Source organism: Rattus norvegicus, chromosome 5, assembly GCF_036323735.1.
Source record: "Rattus norvegicus strain BN/NHsdMcwi chromosome 5, GRCr8, whole genome shotgun sequence".
Classification (NCBI taxonomy): domain Eukaryota; kingdom Metazoa; phylum Chordata; class Mammalia; order Rodentia; family Muridae; genus Rattus; species Rattus norvegicus.
This window is the reverse complement of record NC_086023.1, coordinates 79,218,959-79,241,334: the sequence shown is the minus strand read 5'-3', so window position 1 is coordinate 79,241,334 and position 22,376 is coordinate 79,218,959. Positions and strand designations below refer to the sequence as shown.

Sequence of the window (22,376 nt, the reverse complement as noted above, 5' to 3'; positions counted from 1 at the left end):
GCCACAGAAACAATCAAGTCTTAGAGAACAGACCGATGACTCTGACTCCGTTTATTCATGCTCTCTGAGTCCCGTAGTCAAAGCCAAATGCTATGAGAAAACTCAAAAAGGAGGACTTGTGAATCACAATAAAGAATGAAATTTCTCAAATAAGTGCGCAAGTTCTCAGAGGTCAGACAAAAATCTTGGTGGTGCCAGCTCTGTTGGGGCCGAGAGGCTGAAAGGGTGCTTCCCTAAACATGAGCCCTGGACTCTGTCCCAGGTCTCACAACACAATGACAGAAACACCTCGCTGGTTAAACCAGGTCAGTGAAAAGACACAGCAATGGCTTTAAACCACCCTGTCTCAGTCCCTGCAGAGCTGACGCTTTGGACTGGACAGGGGCTGTTTACTGCTTGTAAGAAGTTGACATCCACCTAGGGCCTTCGCCACTCAGCACTCCCTTTCAACTCAGTCTTCTCAGATATCGTCAAATGTCTTCTGGAGTCACCTTCGTGAGTGAAGAAAATAATACAAATTTTAACTATAATAAAGAGCCCTCTCACCCTGCCACTGGATTTGTGTTACCAAATACTTTATTTACTTAATCTGTAGTAGAACTATTTTAATTACTCTTGTTATGTAAACTATTTTAATATCTGTAGAAGTCAGTTCACTTCATTTGTTTTGTATTTTTTTTTCTTTCTGACTATTCTCAAGTCTTCAGTTTTTCAAACTTTGGAACCTGAGACTGGCTAGATTGGATTCAGTACTCTCAATCATGCTTTTGACGGTGCAATTCCTTTGGTGGTGAATATCTGTCTGTCTTACAATATCAAAATTTTAAAAAAAATTCTCTCGGTTCTAGCAATTTCACTTTCAAGAATTTATCCTAGATGGTACATTTATCCTATGTTTAAACAAACACATAGAGGGATAAGAAAGCCAGGCAAGGTGGCACAGACCTTTCATCCCAGCCCCTGGGAGGCAAAGGCAGGCAAATGTCTGTGAGTTCAAGACCAACCTGGTCTATAACCAGTTCAAAGACAGCCAGGGTTACACTCAATTCAAACCAAAACAAAACAAAAGAATAATAATGGAAGCAAAGATGAAATAAAAACACCACCAACAAAAAGATACCAAAACAGCTGGAAATGATTCAGAATCTAACATTAGGGAACAGGTCTTCAATAATAATTTGCAACCATTAAAGAGGACAAGGTCAGGCTCATGGCAGGAGGAACTCCCTGAGTTCAAGATCAGCCTGGTCTACAGAGAGTTCCAGGATAGTTAGGTCACAGACAAACCCTGTCTCAAAAAATAACAAAAAACAAAACAAAAAACAAAAACAAAAACAAAAACAAAACAAGAGAACAAGGACAGGCTGCATGTTCTGGAAGCCTAAGAATACCCCAAGACATGTCAGGTAAAAACAGCAAACCCAAAACGGAGTTTGCTACTATTTTCTAAAACGACGTTGTCCCTGTAAGTTATACAAAATATGTTGATAAGTGCAAAGAATACAAATAGAAGAAAACTGGATTTTTAAATAGACATATCTTTTTGAACGATTTAATGTTTTAGCTGTCTATACATGTCAAACTAACTACAGAATGAACTTACTTGTCCCTGCGCTGAAGATACTCAAACTTTATAGAACATAGTGGATCTACCTGAGTTTAGCAGGAACTAAGGGCAAAAAGAAATGGGAAGAACATTATTTAATGGGTATTTGTTTTAATTTTGTAAAATCCTAGTGACTGGCTGCACAAATATGTCAATAAATAAATAATTGGGCTTGAAATCAATAGATCCTTCTGACCCTGCCTCTGAGTGCTGGAATTAAAAGGTGTCACCGCACCTGGCTAGGCTGGGGTAAAAACACTTCATTTTTAAGTAAAACAAACAAACCATCAAACATAAAAATCCTTTAACTCGCTATTAACTTGAAAAGCGTTTCAAAACACGATTCTTTATTTTTAAATCTACAATCAAGCATATAGACAAACAGAAAATCTGAAGTCATTGTCCCAAGTGAACTTTCACCTAGAAGCTGAAAGCAACATTGTCACCAGGCCAAACTGACGACGGGGAACACCTACCCTCGTAACCTTTCCCTGTGAGGTATCTGACACCGCTGCCCCCTGTAATGTACAACTTTTTGAGTCCCTATAGTACACAACTTTGGGGTCCCGTGCACGCGCAGGTCTCAGCAACTCTATCTTTTCGCGAGCCGGAGTTCCAGAGCGCGCGGCAGTTTCACCGATCCCCTCCGCGCCCTCTGGGTAGCGCGGGCGACCTGCGGACTAGTCCTTAAACCCAACCTATCCCCGTCCTCTTACCCGGTGTTGGGCAGCATGACCTTCGCAGTTCAGTGAACTTGGTGGCAGTGGAACAGCAGCGACCTGTGAGTGACAGGAGAACCTTCCCTCCGCATTTAGCCGCGCCCCCGGCCCCGCCCCGAGACCCGCTCGGGAACCCGCCCTCCTACAAGACAGAGATCCTACAAGACAGAGACCCTACAAGACGGTGTGCGCCTGCGCACACCGGGCGCTGGGCGGGTCTTCCCGCAGTTCCACAAACGACACCCAGGAAACCAACGCCCTGCGCAGGCGCTTTGGAAGACACCTCCGCCCCGCCCCTTTCCCGGGTCCGTCGATGACAATCAGTTTCGCCTGTGGGCCACTGGCGTGTCTAGAGCATCAGTACTACGTAGGCTTTTCCTTGCTTGCCTAAGTTCGGCGCGTCGCCGGCTCCGGGCCAGCAGGATGGCCGATTGAGGGGCGCTCCGAGGACTGCCTTGAGGGTGCTGGGCGTCGTTTTCCCCGGTCTATCCCCGAGCCAAGGCTCTCGCTCCGAAGAACACTTGTAGACATCTGAAAAATGCTTTTGCGTAAGCCGGTAATCGTCGCATTTTCGCTGCCACTGAATCTGAACCTAGCCTGACCTCCAGTGTCTGGAGACAGTCAATGAGCTTCTGGAAGAGATCTTTGCAAAGGTCTCCCACAAGAATTCATCATATATTTGGGCCACAGAAATCAAATTTGGAGAAGGAATCCTCAGTCCTGGAATGAATGCTGGAATGAGGTCGATTCTGGGATTCAGTTTCGTTCTTGGAGTTACACCTAATTGAGCTACCCTGGAAATGAAATTGTTTTGTATTTCGTAGCGGTAGAAAAAGATGTTAAAGAGGTTGTTATCTAAAGCCTAGTTCATAAAAATAAGACATATGTACGCTCCTATTTGCCAAATCCTGGATCTTTTGAAAGAGCAGCAACCAGTGCTTTTAACCACGGAACAATCTCTCTAGCCCTAAATTAAATCTTCAAATTAAAAATCATGTATTATTAACCTGTGGCTATCAAACTATTAATTATTATTAACCTGCGGCTGTTTACTCTTTTATCACCTTAACTATCATCTATTGACGTGTGTGAGTTTGTGACCTACGATAATGATTCTTAATGAGTATAGAAGAATGGACTTATTCAACAAATATTAGTATCTCTTAAGTGACTTGAGAAACACGGCAGGTAGAAAAGTTCATAATCTCAGTGGTTACATAGGAGGTGTGAGTAGCCAGTTTGTAAGTTCCAGATGTTTCAGAAAGCTAGCGACAGATGACAACGCTCCATTGACCCTTGGCTGCTTTGACTGGTTTGTATATTTGTCTGTAACAGAGAATTCTTGGTAGAGAGAGGATGCCTCCTCATGCGTCTAAAGTGTTCCTTACTCTTAAAGGTGTTAATGTCCTGTGCCCCTCAGATTCCTCTTTCTCCAATAATGTTGCTTTTATTTCCATGTATTCTAAAAGGGGAGAGAGACAGAGAGAGAGAGAAATAGAGACAGAGACAGTTCAGCTAAGAAGCAAACTAATAGAAAAAAGTGAATAAAATAAAAGTCATAAAATGTATTTTGTAAATTCAACACTTAAGACTTAAGTTATTTGGCTGGGGCAGGTGTTCATTAGGGGAAAGTTTATTCCTAAATTATTAGAGGTAATTTTTCTAAGCAAATGTAAATTGAATTATCATCCTCCTCCTCATTATTATTAATGTTTATGGGTGTTTTTCCTGCTTTTTGCATGTTTGTGCACCTCCTGTGTACACTACCCAAAGAGGCCAGAAGAGGGTGCCAGGTACCCTGGATCTGGAGTTAGAGGGTTGTTAAGATGCCTTGTAGATTTTGAGATTCAAACCCTGGATCTTTTGGAAGAGCAACCAGTGCTCTTAACCACAGAACCATCTCTCTAGCCCTAAACTAAATCTTCAAATTAAAAATAAATAAGGACTGGAGAGATGGGTCAGTGGTTAAGAGCACTGACTGCTCTTCCAGAGATCTTGAGTTCAAATCCCAGCAACCACATGGTGGCTCACAACCATCTGTAATGAGATCTGATGCCCTCTTCTGGTTTGTCTGACAACAGCTACAGTGTATTCATATATAATGAATTAATAAATCTTAAAAAAATAAATAAATAAGCAAATGAATGTCAAAGCGAAGAGAAGGCTTTGTGGTTAAGAGTGAGTGCTGCTCTTCCTGAGGACCCAGGTTTGATTCCCAGCACTCATGTCAGGAGGCTTACAACCATCAGTAACTACAGCTCCAGGGGACCACAATGCCTTCTGACCTCTGCAGGCACCTAAACAGGCATACACAGACACACAGACACACAGACACACACATAAAAATAAATAGCCGAGCACAGGGACACACACTTTTGATCCCAGCACTCTGGAGACAGAGGCAGGTGGGCATTACATAGTGAAATCCTGTCTCAAAGAAATTTAAAAAACATTAGGCAATTAAATCTTTTGACTGATGTTAAACATTTTGACAGGTATTAATGTGTGATTTGGAGATATCTGCAACCTTCCATGTTACTAATGTAACATACAAGTCAGCCTCGGGGGCCCATGCCTCTACCTAGCCTTCAGGAGGCTGAAGCCAGCTTAAGCTGCATTGTAAGACCCTATTTCAAAACAAACAGAAGCAGTGCTAGAGGTTGGGAATGGGTAAGAAGGAGAGGACATATTAAGTATGGGCTTACAATGTGGACTTGGTTTAGACTTTGGGGTTTCTTCTGGCTGCTGTATGAATAATAGCTTTTGAAGAAGATGGAGGCACAGAAGCTTATAATAATGTCATGAATAAGAAAAATATCAGATAGGCAGGAGATATGGCTCAGTGATTAAGAGCACTGATTGCTCTTGCCAAGGTCCTGAGTTCAATTGCCAGCAACCACATGATGGCCCACAACTATCTGTAATAGAATCTGATGCCCTCTTCTGAAGACAGTGACAGTGTACTCACATACAATAAATAAATTTTAAAAAAAGAAATAAGATACCAATTAAAAGGAAAAAGAAAAATGTTAGATGATGTGACCCGAAGGAGTAATGGTGGGAAAGGAAAAGATTTAAGAACTAGAACCAACCAAATCTAACTAATGATATACGCAGAGTGAAGAAGAGAAGATGTTGTTCAAAATGACTGCCAAATTTCTGTTATAAATTCCTGGGAATACAGTGGTACCATAAACAAAACTGGAAATATAAGAACAGGAGTTCATTCTATGGCTGGGCAACACCTGTTTCTACAACCACAGTGATAACATTGTATAGGAAAGTGTTGTAATGAGATGACGTTCTTGCCAGTGGCACATCAGCAGAAGTTAGACAACTTTTGTGTTACTATTATGATTTAAACAAAGTTAACCCCCCCTCCTTGCCAATGACTCATTGTGTTTGAGCCAGCCAGTAGGTGGTACTGTTTGGGGAGGTTGTGGGACCTTTAGGAAGGTTCACCTCTGAAGAGGTAAGTCACTGGGCTACTATTGGACTTAAGATTTATATGCTGACTCCACTTCTCTCTTAGATGCCTATTTTTCACTGTCTAGATGTTGTAACCAGGTACCTCATGCTCCCTCTGCACCAGCTGGGAGCTTCTCCAAGATCTCTAGGTTGCTTTGGTCAGGTGTTTTGTCCTAGGAACGAAGAACAGCTACCATACTTCCTTACAGAGCCGTGCTTGCCTCCATTTCTTTTCCCTCCTTCCTCCTTCCTGTAGGCTGGGACATGGATACAGACCTTAGCAAGATTCGTGCAAATGAAGATAGAACCGCATGCAGGACTGTGGTTCTCAAACTTTAGCAGGCACCACAATCGCCTGGAGATTTTATGAAAACACGGCTGGCCCACTACAGTGGTTCTTCAAAAAAAGTAAAAATAAGCCCTTCCAGTCTGAACCATTGCCCTCTGGGGCATAGGCTCTGCACCATTCCCACAAGACTCAGAGGAAGCCCAACTCCCAGGTGCTCTGAAATGTTCAGGATCACAGGAGAGATAACATCTACCTCAACAACCGGAGTAACTGGGTCCCCCAGGATCCAGGGATGCATGAACCTGCATCCAGCCAGTGGTATAGGGCCCTTCCTGTCTGAACCTGGACCCTGCGCAGATCTGGGTGCTGGCTCTGCACCCACTCTTAAAATAACCAGAGGGAGCCTGACTCCCAGGTGCTCTGAAATGCCCAGGATCACAGGATTACAGAGGAAGCTCGACTCCTAGGAGAATAGACACAACCAAGAGGAGCACTGGACCTTTGACACACTCGAGATCACAAATAAGGCCACAACAACTTTCTCAACACCCAGTGTAACTGTGTCCACCACAGGAACCAGGGAAACCCAAACCCCTCCAGCCAGAGGCACTGGTTTCTTCCACCTTGTACCTGTGCCTGGAGCAAACCCAGGGCTCTGGCTCCCCACCCACTTCAGCAATACCCTGAAAAAGCATGACTCCCAGGAGCTCTGACACAACAGGATCTCAAGAGCTTAGTCAAATCAGGATTTCAGGATCACAGAGGCAGCTTGGCTCCCAGGAAATCAGACACACCCAGGATCCTAGGATCACAGGATCTCAGGATCATAGGACCACAAAGACAGCTGGACTCTTGAATTCTGACACAACCAGGATCACAGGAGGGACAGATTTCAGTCAGAGACAGAAAGGACAGGTAGCACTAGAGAGTACCAGATGTCGAGAGGCAAGCACAAGAACATAGGCAACAGAAACCAGAGCTACTAGGCATCATCAGAACCCAGTTCTCCCACTACAGCAAGTCCTGGATACCCCATCTCATAGGAAAAGCAAGATTTGGATTTTAAAAATTTCACGATAATTATTGAGGACTTTAGGAAGGACATAAATAACTCCCTTAAAGAAATACAGGAGAACACAGGTAAACAAGCAGAAGCCCTTAAAGAAGAAATGCAAAAATCCCTAAAACAATTATAGGAAAACACAACCAAACAGGTGAAGGATTGTAGGTTGATGTCTATATGCAAGTAAGAGCTGGCACAAGTTAGGTCAAGGCCATGACTGGATGGTAAAAAATAAGGCAGGGACAAAGCTTTTGTAAGGCAGGAGAGAAAGAGAAGAGGAGAATCAAGATGGAGACAGAGAAGGATGACCCAGATCTGGGTGGCCTTTAATTGCCAATTTCTTAAGGGATGGATTGCTTGTAGGCAAATTTATCTTATCCAGGTGGGCAGTTTATATCCTTATCAATTGGTTGTGAGTTTATGGTGTGGATGTATTGTGGATTGAGAATTTAACATATAAATCTGATTGTTGGGTTGCAGTTTGTTGAGTCTTGATTTTACCGGGAAGCTGGAATCAGAGAGTTCAAGGCTAGCAGAGAGCAGCCAGGAGAGATACTAATTAGAGATAAATTATGATTAGTTCCATTTGGCCCCACGAGTGCCAGAACTAACACTAGAGACCAGCATGGGAAGATGCCATGCTGGAACGGCCTGTGGAGCTGCTAAGACAAAGATACCCTGCAGTCCCATGGGGCCCAATGGGTGCCAGCACTAGCTCGGGTTAAAAAGATTTAGACTTTTTTAAAAAAATATTTACTGTAGCAGGTGGCAAACCAACGTGTTAGGCAAGAATCCACTAAAAATTAAAGATTTTCAGCCTGAAAAAGTTTTATTTCCTAATAGGGGGGTATCATAATCACAAGAACCTTAAACAAAAGAAACACAGAGGCCATCTGCTTGCAGGGGCTAGGTCCCTGCTGTAGGTTTGGTTTATTTGCTTTAAAGATGCTATAAAGATATAATGTTTTCTTAAGTTGTTCAGGACACCCATATTCACTTAATGAGGGCTCCACAGGAATTTTGAGTTAAAATCCTGGTTAGGCAAGCTGCGTGTTAGTCACTGACTCCAAGCAGAGAGCGGTGATATTTGCCAGTTATAAAACTTACTATAGGGGGGCTGGGGATTTAGCTCAGTGGTAGAGCGCTTACCTAGGAAGCGCAAGGCCCTGGGTTCGGTCCCCAGCTCCGAAAAAAAGAACCAAAAAAAAAAAAAAAAAAACTTACTATAGGGCTGGAGAGATGGCTCAGCGGTTAAGAGCACTGACTGCTCTTCCAGAGGTCCTGAGTTCAAATCCCAGCAACCACATGGTGGCTCACAACCATCTGTAATGAGATCTGATGTCCTCTTCTGGTGTGTCTGAAAACAACAATGTACTCATATACATAAGATAAATAAATAAATCTTTAAAACTTACTTTAAGGGCTGGAGAGATGGCTCAGTGGTTAAGAGCCCCGACTGCTCTTCCAGAGGTCCTGAGTTCAATTCCCAGCAACCACATGGTGGCTCACAACCATCTGTAAAGAGATCTGATGCCCTCTTCTGGTGTATCTGAAGACAGCTACAGTGTACTTATATATATATAATAAATAAATAAATCTTTAAAAAAAATAAAACTTACTATAAAATAGAAATCTTACACCAAGCAGAGTGAATACAGACATATATTATAGAAGTTATTAATAAGTAAAAGTCTGGTGCTCCAGGTAGAGAGCTTAACAGATGTATTTCGGGCTAAAATCTTAGTTTGACAAGTTGCTTACTTTTTTTTTTTTGGTTCTTTTTTTCGGAGCTGGGGACCGAACCCAGGGCCTTGCGCTTCCTAGGTAAGCGCTCTACCACTGAGCTAAATCCCCAGCCCCAAGTTGCTTGCTTTTTTGTTGGTATTGTTATTCATACAAATGTGATTAAATTGTTCTATGAATTATCCTGCTAAGGCCATGTGTCTCATCAATGCTGGCTATTGAGGGTTTGTGGTTAACTTGAAAATTACCATAGCAGGAGGCTCAGATTCTCTTAACGTGGGCTCCACAGGCATTTTGAGTTGATTTCCTGACTTGACAGATTAAAAGGGCCTAACAGGATAGATCATACAAGTTTGTTTAGTTTACTCCAGTTTCTTAAATTGTTTTAATCTTCATAATGGGTGTGATTTCAAGTCTTGAGGTTATATTATTTCTCTGGGAGAGTGCAAGATACAAGCTTTTCTGGTTACAGACTAAAGAACAAGTTGTTCTGGGAGAAAGGTTTTGTCTTTGTGTTTTTAAAAAGGGTGATTAGACTTTGGACACCTTCCAGAGTTCTAGTGATTAGATTTGATAGAGTTCTTCCTGAAGAACTATATTCAAGAAAATCAAACAAAAAGATATCTTGATGATACTAAAATTTCGTTTTGAGATTTATATATTGATTGAAGAATATTCAGCCTGGTGAGACTTATCGTCAGAATGCTGAACTGGCCCGCTTGGACTTCCGATCAGGGACTTTCAGCCCAGATCCAGTCAAGACAGACAGCAGAGACTACAGTAATCGTTGGTGTGACCTTCTTTTTTTTTTTTTTTTTTTTTTAATGTTTTCCCCCCCCTGGTGTGACCTTCTTAAGGGCTAACCCACTTCCTCATTTCCCCTACGTCCACCCCAGGATATCTCAATGTCCATCTACAGCTTGAAGAAGCTATTGAAGAGTCATCACCCAGATTCCCTAAACTTTGGGAGACTCAAAGTGGTTATTCTAAGGTTGTCTTTCTAGAGAATTTAGAAATAGTCATAATTTAACAGGAGGAATTAGGTCAAATTGATTGTACAGCCTAATCTCATTTGGTAGAAATCCTTATATTTTTACGAGGTTAAAGTTATAATCTTTTACACTGGTACAGAATTTGTTGATACAAGTTTAGATTTTTCTTTGATATGAATTTCTTATTCATTTAAAAGTAAAACTAATATTATTCTCATTATAGTCACATTTAAGTATACAATACATTTAAGTATACAAGGCTTATACCTAGTCCTTTACCGCTTTAAAAAATAATCTGAGATGATTAAACCTGTGAGTTAAGGGCCAGATAGCAAATTGATGGCTCTAAGTTTATGGTTAGAGTGCTTTCAAGATAATTTATTAAGATAATTGATGGACAACAGTCCAGATTACTTACATAGATGGTTTTCAAAAACGTCAGAAATCCACAAAATGTGACATTTTTATTATTTATCATCTGCTCCTAACAGTTCCATTTTGGTGGATTCAAGGAAGGAATTGAACATCTCCACCTCCAGGTTAGGTAATACATTGTGACTAGATAGCCACTGGGCAGAAATTGCCTATTTCTTGTACAAACTAAATACTGTCCAGAAAAGGACACGTTGCAGAATAGTCGACTGATAATTTCTGCTGACCCAGAATGATCAGCCCTTCATAATTCTGCATTTCAAAAGTTTGTCAGATGATCCTAGGCCAGAAGGCTGAAGATGAAAGGCAGAAGTAAGGGTCTTCCATCGTGTCTGGAACATTTTTCTGGCCTCTAGTAGGATTCTGTCTTTCCTGTAACAGCTACTAACTGTAGTGCCATATTGGATTTGGGCCTGGCCGCTTTGTAACTGCATGGCCACAGTTAAGAAGTCATGGGATTGTTGGACAGAGGCCTCTCCCATGTATTTACGGCACAGGAAGAAAAGACCAAGTAGTAACACCCAATGTCTCCACTGTATGACCTCTGCTGAGCCCGGCTGATGCACGTGGAACCGACACACCTGGACCACACCTGGGTGGTGGTCAATTTACTTCTGCCTTTTACTTCCTCAGCCTTTATCCTGGAGATTTAGGCTGGACTTCTGGGATTTCTCCCTAATTAATTCAGGTCTCGTAGTTGGTCTTTTGTTACCGAAGTCACGAGCCAGGTAGTCATGAGCCAGGGTTTCCCCACTGTGCTTCCCAGTTATTTTCTACCTGGAGACTTGGGTATATAAGTGGTGAATAAAGCTACAGGAGTCTCTCACTCTTCTTCCTCACTCTCACTCTTCCTTCCGCTCTTCCTTTCTCTCTCTCTCTCTCTCTCTCTCTCTCTCTCTCTCTCTCTCTTCTCTCTCTCTCTCTCTTCCTCTCTTCCTCTCCTGGCTTGACATGATAACCTGTGTGTGTGTGTGTGTGTGTGTGTGTGTGTGTGTGTGTGTGTGTGTGTTTCTTTCATTCTGTAGGCTTTCGCCCGATTCTCGGTACTGTGTCGGTGCTGGCGCCAACAACTAACAAGCATCTCAAGTGGAATGGTGCGAAAACTAGAAGAGAGTCCAGAAAATAGAGGTCCGCCGATTCAGTCACACAGAAAGACAATCAAAAGATTAACAGACAAAAAACCAAAAGTGCGCACAAAAACACAAAAACAAGCAGCCGCAGTGAGATCACCACAAAACTGAACTGATTCAGACAGGAGCTTCCGTGAGCTCACCAAAGACAGATGAAGGAGAGCAGATTCCACATCACTTTTCCTTCTCAACCACAGACAGATGAAGGGGAATGGATTCCACTTGACTCCTCCTTCCCAAGGTGACACCAAAAACATATATGAAGGGGAGCGGATTCCACATCACTCCTCTTTCCCAACCAGAATCTGTTCTAACACAAAACAAAGACCTAAGACACACAAAGACCACTCTGGAAATACAGACGGCCGGGAGGGAGGGTCTCTTCTCCAATCCAGGAGAATCACCAAATCCTCACCGGCACCCAGACAGGAATCTCCCAGGCGTCCCTGGGGTTTCCCCAGACCTCCTGGGACGTCTCCCAGGGCAGCACAGTCGGTGAGGCCCTGGCACATCTACTGCTCACACTTGAGTCTCTCCTGAGATACGAGCCTCCCTCTCAGCCCGAGATGGGAGCGACTGCAAAACCAGAACTCCAGAACTCGCAAGCAAATACAGACCCAGAGTAGCAAATACAGACCCAGAGTTTAGCCGGCACAAACACAGACACAAAGACACAGACGCTATCTCACCTCCAAGTGGGTCTTCGGAGATGAGGGTGGTCGCTGATCTCGGACGAGCCTCCAAATGAAAGACCCCCGGAGCGGGGAGACCTTCACTCAAGTCTCGGGATGATTCGGCCCCCCCAAGAACTCATGTGAGACCGTCCTTGCTGTAATAAACATGAGGTTTATTGGTAGGAACCAGTGCACTGGGGTCGAGACTCATATCCCACGCAGGGGCACAGGAGTTCAACCCCGAGAGGCTGGGAGAAAGGGTATTTAAAGGAAGAAGCCACAACTCAAGTGGGCAGGGATGCCGTCATTGGAAAATCAAAAGGAGAAGCTTCCTGTCTCTCAAGATTGCTTAACTTTATGGTCCACTAGTTCCTAGAAGCTTCCTGCTTCTCAAGGTTGTTCTCTAAGATTTTAATCTAACTTTATGGTCAGCTAGTTCCTGGAAGAAGCTTTCTGTATCTTTACTAGGTCTGGAATTGCATATCTAAGGACCTTATCTTAAGTCCTTTTATCTAGTTCCTGGGAGAGCAGGCTCAAGAAATGTGACCTTTTACTTACTTACAGGTAGAGGGCAGGGTCTGGAATTTGAGGTATTTAGGGCTTCTTAGGGGTGAGGTTGCATTTTTAAACTTCTGACTTCTTGGCTGCACCTTTTATTCTTTCAAAGACTTGCTCTCCTGTGTCGTTGACAGGGGACTGTGCAAGTAGACAATTGTCTCTTCAACCTGTCTCAGTTCAGGAAGCTGTGTTAGGCTTCCTATATTTTCAGGTAATATTCGTCATTCGCAGATTTCTGATGGGATTGAAACTAGTTATAGTCTCATAGCCTACCCAAGCTGTTTAACTTTGAGAAGACATATTTAATTAGATAGTTATAAGAGACTATACATGCCAGCCAGGGCATAACATGGATTTTAAGTCTTTCTTAAACAGGAATAGATAACTAAATGCTCTGTTTTACTGATAAAATGTTGGACTGGGTGTTAGGTATAGTTTATACTTTATAAATTACAAAATGAGCGGGTTGGAGATTTAGCTCAGTGGTAGAGCGCTTGCCTTGGAAGCGCAAGGCCCTGGGTTCAGTCCCCAGCTCCGAAAAAAAAGAACTAAAAAAAATAAATAAATAAATTACAAAATGATAATAGTTGTGCTCAGCTTACACTTGATAGAAAAGTATTTTTTTTAAATTAGACAGAAAGGGTGAAATGTAGTTTGATGTCTATATACAGGTGAGGGATGACACAAATTAGGTCAAGCCCATGATTAGACAGTAAAAAGTAAGGCGACTGGGACAAAGCTTTGTAAGGCAGGAGAGAAAGAGAGGAGAATCAAGATGGAGACAGAGAAGGATGATCCAGATCCAGGTGGCCTTGAATTGCAAAGGTAGTTATGTATATTTCTTAAGGGATGGATTTCTGTAGGCAAATTTATCTAATCGAGGTGGGAGTTTTATATCCTTGTCAATTGATAGTGAGTTTATTGTGTAGATATATTGTGGATTGAGAATTTAACATATAAATCTGATTGTTGGGTTGCAGTTTGTTGAGTCTTGATTTTATCAGAAAGCTGGAACCAGAGAGTTGGGGGCTAGCAGAGAGCTGCCGGGAAAGATACTAATTAAAGATACATTATGGTTAGTTCCATTTGGCCCCATGGGTACTGGAACTAACAGTAGAGACCTGCATGGCAAGGTGCCACACTGGAACGGCCCGCAGACTGCCTGGGTCAGAGACTACTTGGGAGCAGCATGGAGCTGCTGAGACAAGGATACTCCGTAGTGCCATGTGGCCCCATGGGTGCTGGTGTTAGAGCAGGTCAAAAGGGAACCAAGTGCCATGTGGCCCCATGGGTGCCAGTACTAAAGACAGTGCAAGATACCCTATGATGTCATGTGGCCTTATGGGTGCCAGCGCTAACATGGGATAAAAGGTTTAGATGTTTTTAAATATTTACCTCAACAAAAGAATTGAACAAAACTATCCAGATTCTAAAAATGGAAATAGAAAGAATAAAGAAATCACAAAGGGAGACAACCCTGGAGATAGAAAAACCTAAGGAAGAGATCAGGAGTCATAGATGCAGGCATCACCAACAGAATACAAGAGATAGAAGAGAGAATCTCAGGGGCAGAAGATATCATAGAAAACATCGACACAACTGTCAAAGATAATGTAAAATGCAAAAAGCTTCTAGCCCAAAACATCCAGGAAATCCAGGACATAATGAGAAGACCAAACTTCAGGATAATAGGTATAGAAGAGAGCAAAGACTCCCAACTTAAAGGGCCAGTAAATATCTCCAACAAAATTATAGAAGAAAACTTCTTTAACCTAAAGAAAGAGATGCCCATGAACATACAAGAAGCCTACAGAACTCCAAATAGACTGGACCAGAAAAGAAACTCCTTCTGTCACATAATGGTCAAAACGCCAGATGGACAAAACAAAGAATATTAAAAGCAGTAAGGGAAAAAGATCAAGTAACATGTAAAGGCAGACCTATCAAAATCACACCAGACTTCTCAACAGAGATTATGAAAGCCAGAAGATCCTGGATAGATGTAATACAGACACTAAGAGAACACAAATGCCAGCCCAGGCTACTGTATCCAACAAAACTCTCAGTGAACATAGATGGAGAAACCAAGATATTCCATGACAAAACCAAATTTACACAATATCTTTCTACAAATCCAACTCTACAGAAAATAATAGATGGAAAACTCCAACACAAAGAGGGAAACAACATCTTAGAAAAAGCAAGAAAATAATCTTTCAAAAAGCTTTCAAGAAGATAGCCACACAAACATAACTCTACATCTAACAACGAAAATAACAGGAAGCAACAATCACTTTTCCTTAATATCTTTTAACATCAATGGACTCAATTGCCCAATAAAGAGATATAGACTAACCCACTGGATACATAAACAGGACCCAGCATTTTACTGCATACAGAAAGCGCACCTCAGTGACAAAGACAGACACACCTCAGAGTAAAAGGCTGGAAAACAACTTTCCAAGCAAATGGTCCCAAGAAGCAAGGTGGAGTAGCCATTCTAATACTGAATAAAATTGACTTTCAACCAAAAGTTATCGAAAAAGATAAGGAAGGACCCTTCATACTCATCAAAGGAAAAATCTACCAACATGAACTCTCAATTCTGAATATCTATGCTCCAAATGCAAGGGCACACACATTCAGAAAAGAAACTTTACTAAAGCTCAAAGCACACATTGCACCTCACACAGTAATAGTGAAAGACTTCAATAACCAACTCTCATCAATGGACAGATCAGGGAAACAGAAACTAAAGAGAAACACAGTGAAACTAACAGAAGTTATAAACCAAATGGATTTAACAGACATCTATAGAACATTCTGTCCTAAAACAAAAGGATATACCTTCTTCTCAGCACTTCATGGTACCTTCTCCAAAATTAACCATATAATTAGTTACAAAACAGGCCTCAACAAGAAGACTGGTTTAATCCTTTGCATCCTATTGGATCACCTTGGACTAAGAGTGGTCTTCAATATCAACAAAAACAACAGAAAGCCCACATACACATGGAAGCTAAACAATGTTCTACTCAATAATAACTTGGCCAAGGAAGAAATAAAGAAATTAAAGACTTTTTAGAATTTAATGAAAATGGAGGCACAACATACCCAAACTTATGTGACACAATGAAAGCAGTGCTAAGAGGAAAACTTGAAACTCTGAGTGCCTCCAAAAAGAAACTGGAAAGAGCATATATTAGCAGCTTGACAGCACACCTGAAAGCTCTAGAACAAAAAGAAGCAAATGCACCCAAGAGGATTAGATGGCAGGAAATAATCAAACTCAAGGCCAAAATCAACCAAGTAGAAACAAAAAGAACAATACAAAGAATCAACAAAACCAGGAGCTGGTTCTTTGAGAAAATCAACAAGATAGATAAACCCTTAGCCAGACTAACCAGAGGGCAAAGAGACAGTATCCAAAGTAACAAAATCAGAAATGAAAAGGGAGAGATAACAACGGAATCAGAGGAAATTTAAAACCTCTTACTACCAAAACCTATACTCAACAAAACTTGAAAAACTGGAGGAAGTGGACAATTTCCTAGACAGGTGCCAAATTTAAATCAGGCTCAGATAAATCATCTAAACAGTCCCATAACTCCTAAAGAAATAGAAGCAATCATTAAAAGTCTCCCAACCAGGGCTGGGGATTTAGCTCAGTGGTAGAGCGCTTACCTAGGAAGCGCAAGGCCCTGGGTTCGGTCCCCAGCTCCGAAAAAAAGAACCAAAAAAAAAAAAAAAAAAAAAAAAAAAGTCTCCCAACCAAAAAACCCAGGACCAGATGGGATATAGTGCAGAATTCTATCAGACCTTCAAAGAAGACCTCATACCAATACTTTTCAAACTATTCTACAAAATAGAAACAGAAGGAACACTACCCAATTTATTCTTTGAAGCCACAATTATACTTATATCTAAACCACACAAAGCCCCAATAAAGAAGGAGAACTTCAGACCAATTTCCCTCATGAGTATCGATGCAAAAATACTCAATAAAATTTTTGCAAACTGAATCCAAGAACACATCAAAGTGATCATCCATTATGATCAAGTAGGCTTCATCCCAGGGATGCAGCGATGGTTCAATATATGTAAATCTGCACGGAGCCATATTGGATTTGGGCCTAGCCGCTTTTTGACTGCATGGTTCAAAGTGACTCTGGGCTGTTTGGCCACAGAGACTCAACCCTAAGATGACTGCCATAAGTCTTAAGATTGTTGGACAAAGCCTCTCCCATGAATTTATGGCACAGGAAGATAACATTCAAGGGATGCCTCAGCTCCCTTAGCAGATACCAGTTATCTCCTCAGTCAACACCCAGTGTCTCCACCACCTGACCTCATCGCCTGACCTCTTTGCCTCCAGCTATCACTACCTGTATCCGCACCTCCCCCTCCTCTGTGTTTCACAAAGGACACTCCCCCTACCTGAAAGCCTTAAAAGCTGTAACATTCATCCCAATAAACGAGACCTTGACAACAGAACTTTTGCTTGGTCTCCTTCTCTTCACCCCCATTTTGGCCCACAGGTAGAAAGCCTCTTCGGGACCCTGAATAACTGGGTTGAACCATGCAGTCAAAAAGCAGCTAGGCCCAAATCCAATATGGCTCCGTGCATAAATCCATCAACATAATCCACTATATAAACAAACTCAAAAACACCACATGATTATCTCATTAGATGCTGAGAAAGCATTTGACAAAATTCAACACCCCTTCACGATAAAAGTCTTGGATAGATTAGGAATTCAAGGCCCATAAATAAACATAGTAAAAGTTATATAGGGGTTGGGGATTTAGCTCAGTGGTAGAGCGCTTGCCTAGGAAGCGCAAGGCCCTGGGTTCGGTCCCCAGCTCCGAAAAAAAAGAACCAAAAAAAAAAAAAAAAAAAAAAAAAAAGTTATATAACAAAACAGTAGCTAACATCAAACTAAATGGAGAGAAACTTGATGCATTCCCACTAAAGTCAAGCACTAGACAAGGCTGCCCACTCTCTCTCTATTTATTCAATATAGTACTTGAAGTCCTAGTCAGAACAATTAAACAACAGAAGGAGGTCAAGGGGATACAATTTGGAAAGGAAGAAGTCAAAATATCACTATTTGCAGATGATATGATAGTATACTTAACTGACCCCAAAAGTTCCACCAGAGAACTACTAAGCCTGATAAACAACTTCAGCAAAGTGACTGGGTATAAAATTAACCCAAACAAATCAGTAGTAGCCTTCCTCTATTCAAAGGATAAACAGGCTGAGAAAGAAATTTGGGAAATGACACCCTTCACAATAGTCCCAAATAATATAAAATACCTCGGTATGACTCTAACCAAGCAAGTGAAAAATCTGTATGACAAGAACTTCAAGTCTCTGAAGAAAGAAATTGAAGATCTCAGAAGATGAAAAGATCTCTCATGCTCAGAGATTGGCAGGATAATATCCTAAAATGGCCATCTTGTTGAAAGCAATCTACAGATTCAATGTAATCCCCATCAAAATTCCAACTCAACTCTTCATAGAGTTAGGAAGAACAATTTGCAAATTCATTTGGAATAACAAAAACCCAGGATAATGAAAACTATGCTCAACAATAAAAGAACTTCCAGGGGAATCACCATCCCTAATCTCACGCTGTATTACAGAGCACTAGTGATAAAAGAAAAAAAAAACTGTATGGTATTGGTACACAGACAGGTAAATCAATGGAATAGAACTGAAGACCCAAAAATAATCCCCACACATCTATGGTCACTTAATCTTTGGCAAAGAAACCAAAACCAGCTAGTGGAAAACAGACAGCATTTTCAACAAATGGTGCTGGTTCAACTGGTAGCCAGCATTTAGTAGAAAGCAAATCATTCCATTCTTTTCTTTTTGTACAAAGCTCAAGTCCAAGTTGATCAAAGACCTCCACATCAAACCAGATATACTAAAAATAATAGAAGAAAAAGTGAGGAAGAGTCTCAAACACATGGCAGAGGGGGAATTTTCCTGAACAGAACACCAATGGCTTATGTTCTAAGATCAAGAGTCAACAAACGGGATCTCATAAAACTGCAAAGCTTCTGTAAGGCAAAGGACACTGTCAATAGGACAAAACAGCAATCAATAAATTGGGAAAAGATCTTTTCCAATCCTACATCTGATAGAGGGCTAATATCCAATATAGAAAAAGAACTCAAGGGGGTTGGGGATTTAGCTCAGTGGTAGAGTGCTTGCCTAGCAAGCGCAAGGCCCTGGGTTCGGTCCTCAGCTCCGGAAAAAAAAAAAAGAAAAGAAAAGAAAAAGAAAAAGAACTCAAGAAGTGAGACTCCAGAGAATCAAATACCCCTATTTAAAAAATGGGGTCCAGAACTAAACAAAGAATTCTAAACTGAGGAATATCAAATGGCCATGAAGCATCTAAACAAATGGTCAACATCGTTAGTCATCAGGGAAATGCAAATCAAAATAACCCCAAAATTCCACCTCACACCACTCAGAATGGTAAGATAAAAAACTCAGGTGACAGCAGATGCTGTCAAGGATGTGGAAAAAGAAGAACACTCCTCCATTGTTGGTGGGATTGCAAGCTGGTAATCAATCCGGAGGTTCCTCAGAAAATTGGACATAGTACTATTCCCAAAAGATGCTCCAACACACAACAAAGACACATGCTCCACTATGTTCATAGTGGTCTTATTTATAATAGCCAGAAGCTGGTAAGAACCCAGATGTCCTTCAACAGAGGAATGGATACAGAAAATGTGTTACATTTACACAATGGATTACTACTCAGCTATTAAAACCAATGACTCCATGAAATTCTAAGGCAAATGAATGGAACTAGAAAATATCATCCTGAGTGAGGTAGCCCAGTTACAAAAGAATACACATGGTATGCACTCACTGATAAGTAGATACTGGCCCAAAAGCTCAGATACAATTCACAGACCACATGAAGCTCTAGAAGAAAGATGACCAAAGTGCAGATGCTTCACTCTTTCTTAGAAGGGGGAACAAAAATATTCATAGGAAGAAATACAGAGACAAAGTTTGGAGCAGAGACTGAAGGAAAGGCCATCCATGTACTGACACACATGGGGTTCCATCCTTCATGCAGTCACAAAACCCAGTCACTATTGGGGATGCCAAGAGGTGCATGCTGACAGGAGCCTGATATAGCTGTCTCCTGAGAGGCTCTGCCAGAGCCTGACAAATACAGAGGCAGATGCTTGTAGCCAACCACTGGACTGAGCACGGGGTCCCCAATGGAGGAATTAGAGAAAGGACTGAAGGAGATGAAGGGGTTTGCAACTCCATAGGAAAAACAAAAATATCAACCAACCAGACACCCCAGAACTCCCAGGGACTAAATCCCCCAACCAAAGAGTACACATGGAGGGACCCATGGCTCCAGCTGCTTATGTAGCAGAGGATGACCTTATTGGGCATTAATGGGAGGAGAGGCCTTGGGTCTTGGGAAGGCTTCATGCCCCAGGGTAGAGAAATCCCAGGGCAGGGCGGTGGGAAGGAGTGGGTGGGTTGGTAGGTGGCTCGGGAAGCACCCTCATGGAGGCAGGGGATAGGAGGATGGATTAGGAGGTTTCCAGAGGGGAACCCGGGAAGGAGGATAACATTTGAATTGTAGATAAAGAAAATATACAAGAAGATAGAAAAGTAAAAATAAAACTGATGTATGATTCACCAGCTACAACTCCAGCAAATTAAAGAGAGGCTCGTGCGCCTGCCACTGTACTGGTAGCAGCATTATTTACAATAACCAAAGGTTACAAGTGTTTGTTCTTTGGTGGGAATGGTAAGCCTACTGTAGCATGTGCATGTCGTGTAGTATCAGTCTTGTTTGCTTGCTTGCTTGCTTGTTTGTTTGTTTGTTTGAAACAAGGTCTCTCTATGTAGTCCTAGCATCCTGGAACTCACTATGTATGTATACCAGGCTGGCCTCAAACTCACAGCGATCCTCCTGCCTCTGTCTCCCAACTTTTGGCATTCAAGGCATGCACCACTACTCCCCATGGGGAATCATGGAGTTGACCCAGTCTAGCTGCCTTGAGAGGCATTATAGAGTTTTCAGGTTAGAGTACATGGCTCCTGGGGCACTATGTGACTTCATACTCCTCAGTCAGTGAAGCCTTCAGACCAATCTGTGTTTCTCTGTATGTTTCCTTGGTAGCCAAGGAAGGACAGAAGTCTGACGGGACCATTGGTCTTTGACATTCATCTTTTTTAAAGAGTTATTATATATAAGTACACTGTAGCTGTCTTCAGACACACCAGAAGAGGGCATTAGATCCCATTACGGATGGTTGTGAGCCACCATGTGGTTGCTGGGATTTGAACTCAGGACCTCTGGAAGAGCAGTCAGTGCTCTTCCCTTAGACGTTAATCTTGTGTGCCCTGCACAGCTTGCATCACTGTATCCTGGCAACCATACCTGAATTGATCCTGGCAACTGCCATTATATTTTGTTTCTAATAAGGGTATACAAAGTCTGATTGCTATCAATAAAACTGTCACAGCCTCTGTCTTGCTGTGGCCCCTCCAACCCAAGCCTGGTTTAATTTTTTGCTGGCCATGTCAGGTGACCTCAGCTAGGTAGGTAAGCATGGGTGTTCATAATTCCCAGTCATGCTACACAGTTTTAAGCAGTAAGGACGTGCTAGCACATGCTGCAACATGAATGAACTTGAAAACCTTAAGTTAATAGGGCCATCCATCGTAAGAAACAAATGCTATGTAACTGCAGTTATATGAGACATGTAAAGTCATTAAATATAGAAAGGAGACAGAGAGATGGTGTTTGCCCAGCATTGGTGAGAGGCGAAATGAGGAATCATTGCTTAATGGGTACAGAATTTGAGTTTTAGAATTTTGTTTTTTAAAATACTGTAGATGGATAGATGATGGACTTGCTCTCATTCAGCTGTGAACTTAATAAAGGTCAAGATAGGGCACTGAGTATGAAACTTAGGGTTAGAGCCATTCCAGGATGTATGCCACCCTGGGTGAGTTTAATTCCCTGCACTGGGAAAAATGGGTTTTTATTTAATACATTTTCTCACTTTTGCCACCATTAAAAGAATAAAGTAATTTTGAAGTGTTTTGCTCACAAGTTGTTTGCTTGCATATTGTAATATACTCCATGCATGCATTTTTCTTGGAGGCCCAAAGGGGGCGTCAGATTCCCAGACCTGGTGTTAGGATAGCTGTGAGCCACTGTGTGGGTGCTGAGAATTGAACCCTGGTCCTCTGTAAGAGCAGCCAGTGCTCTTAACCACTGAGTCGGCTCTCCAGCCTCCCCAAAATAAAATAATTAGAAGAAGAGGAGGAGGAAGAGGAGGAGAAGGAGAAGAAGGAAGAAGAGGAGAAGGAGGAGGAAGATGAGGAAGAAGAAGAGGAGTAGGAGGAGAAGAAGGAAGAACAGGAGAAGGAGGAAGAACAGGAGGAGGAGGAGGAGGAAGAGGAAGAGGAGGAGAAAGCAGCAGCAACGCAGTCGTCTGTCTCGGTGACGTATCTGTGATCCCAGTTTCTTGGAAAGGAGAAGAGTTACAAGACCAAAAGCCGCCTGGGCTACGTAGGGAGCTCAAGGGCAACACTGAGCAACTGAGTAGGAGTCTGTCTGAGAGCCACACAACATGTCCCAGAACACGACCAAACCGTAGAATGTACAACATCACACAGGAAAAGTGGTGTAA

At 42.0% G+C, this 22,376-nt stretch overlaps 1 protein-coding gene across 1 annotated transcript in view; it reads right to left on the bottom strand.

Moving 5' to 3' along the window:
• Hsdl2 (hydroxysteroid dehydrogenase like 2) overlaps positions 1 to 2,454 on the bottom strand; it is a 35,171-nt gene extending 32,717 nt beyond the window's left edge. Inside the window, exon 1 of the mRNA NM_001025697.1 lies at positions 2,323 to 2,454. Within this exon, the coding sequence (NP_001020868.1) occupies positions 2,323 to 2,339 (17 nt within the window). The 5' untranslated portion in view covers positions 2,340 to 2,454. The remainder of the gene's footprint in view (positions 1 to 2,322) is intronic.
• Positions 2,455 to 22,376: the final 19,922 nt, after the last annotated feature.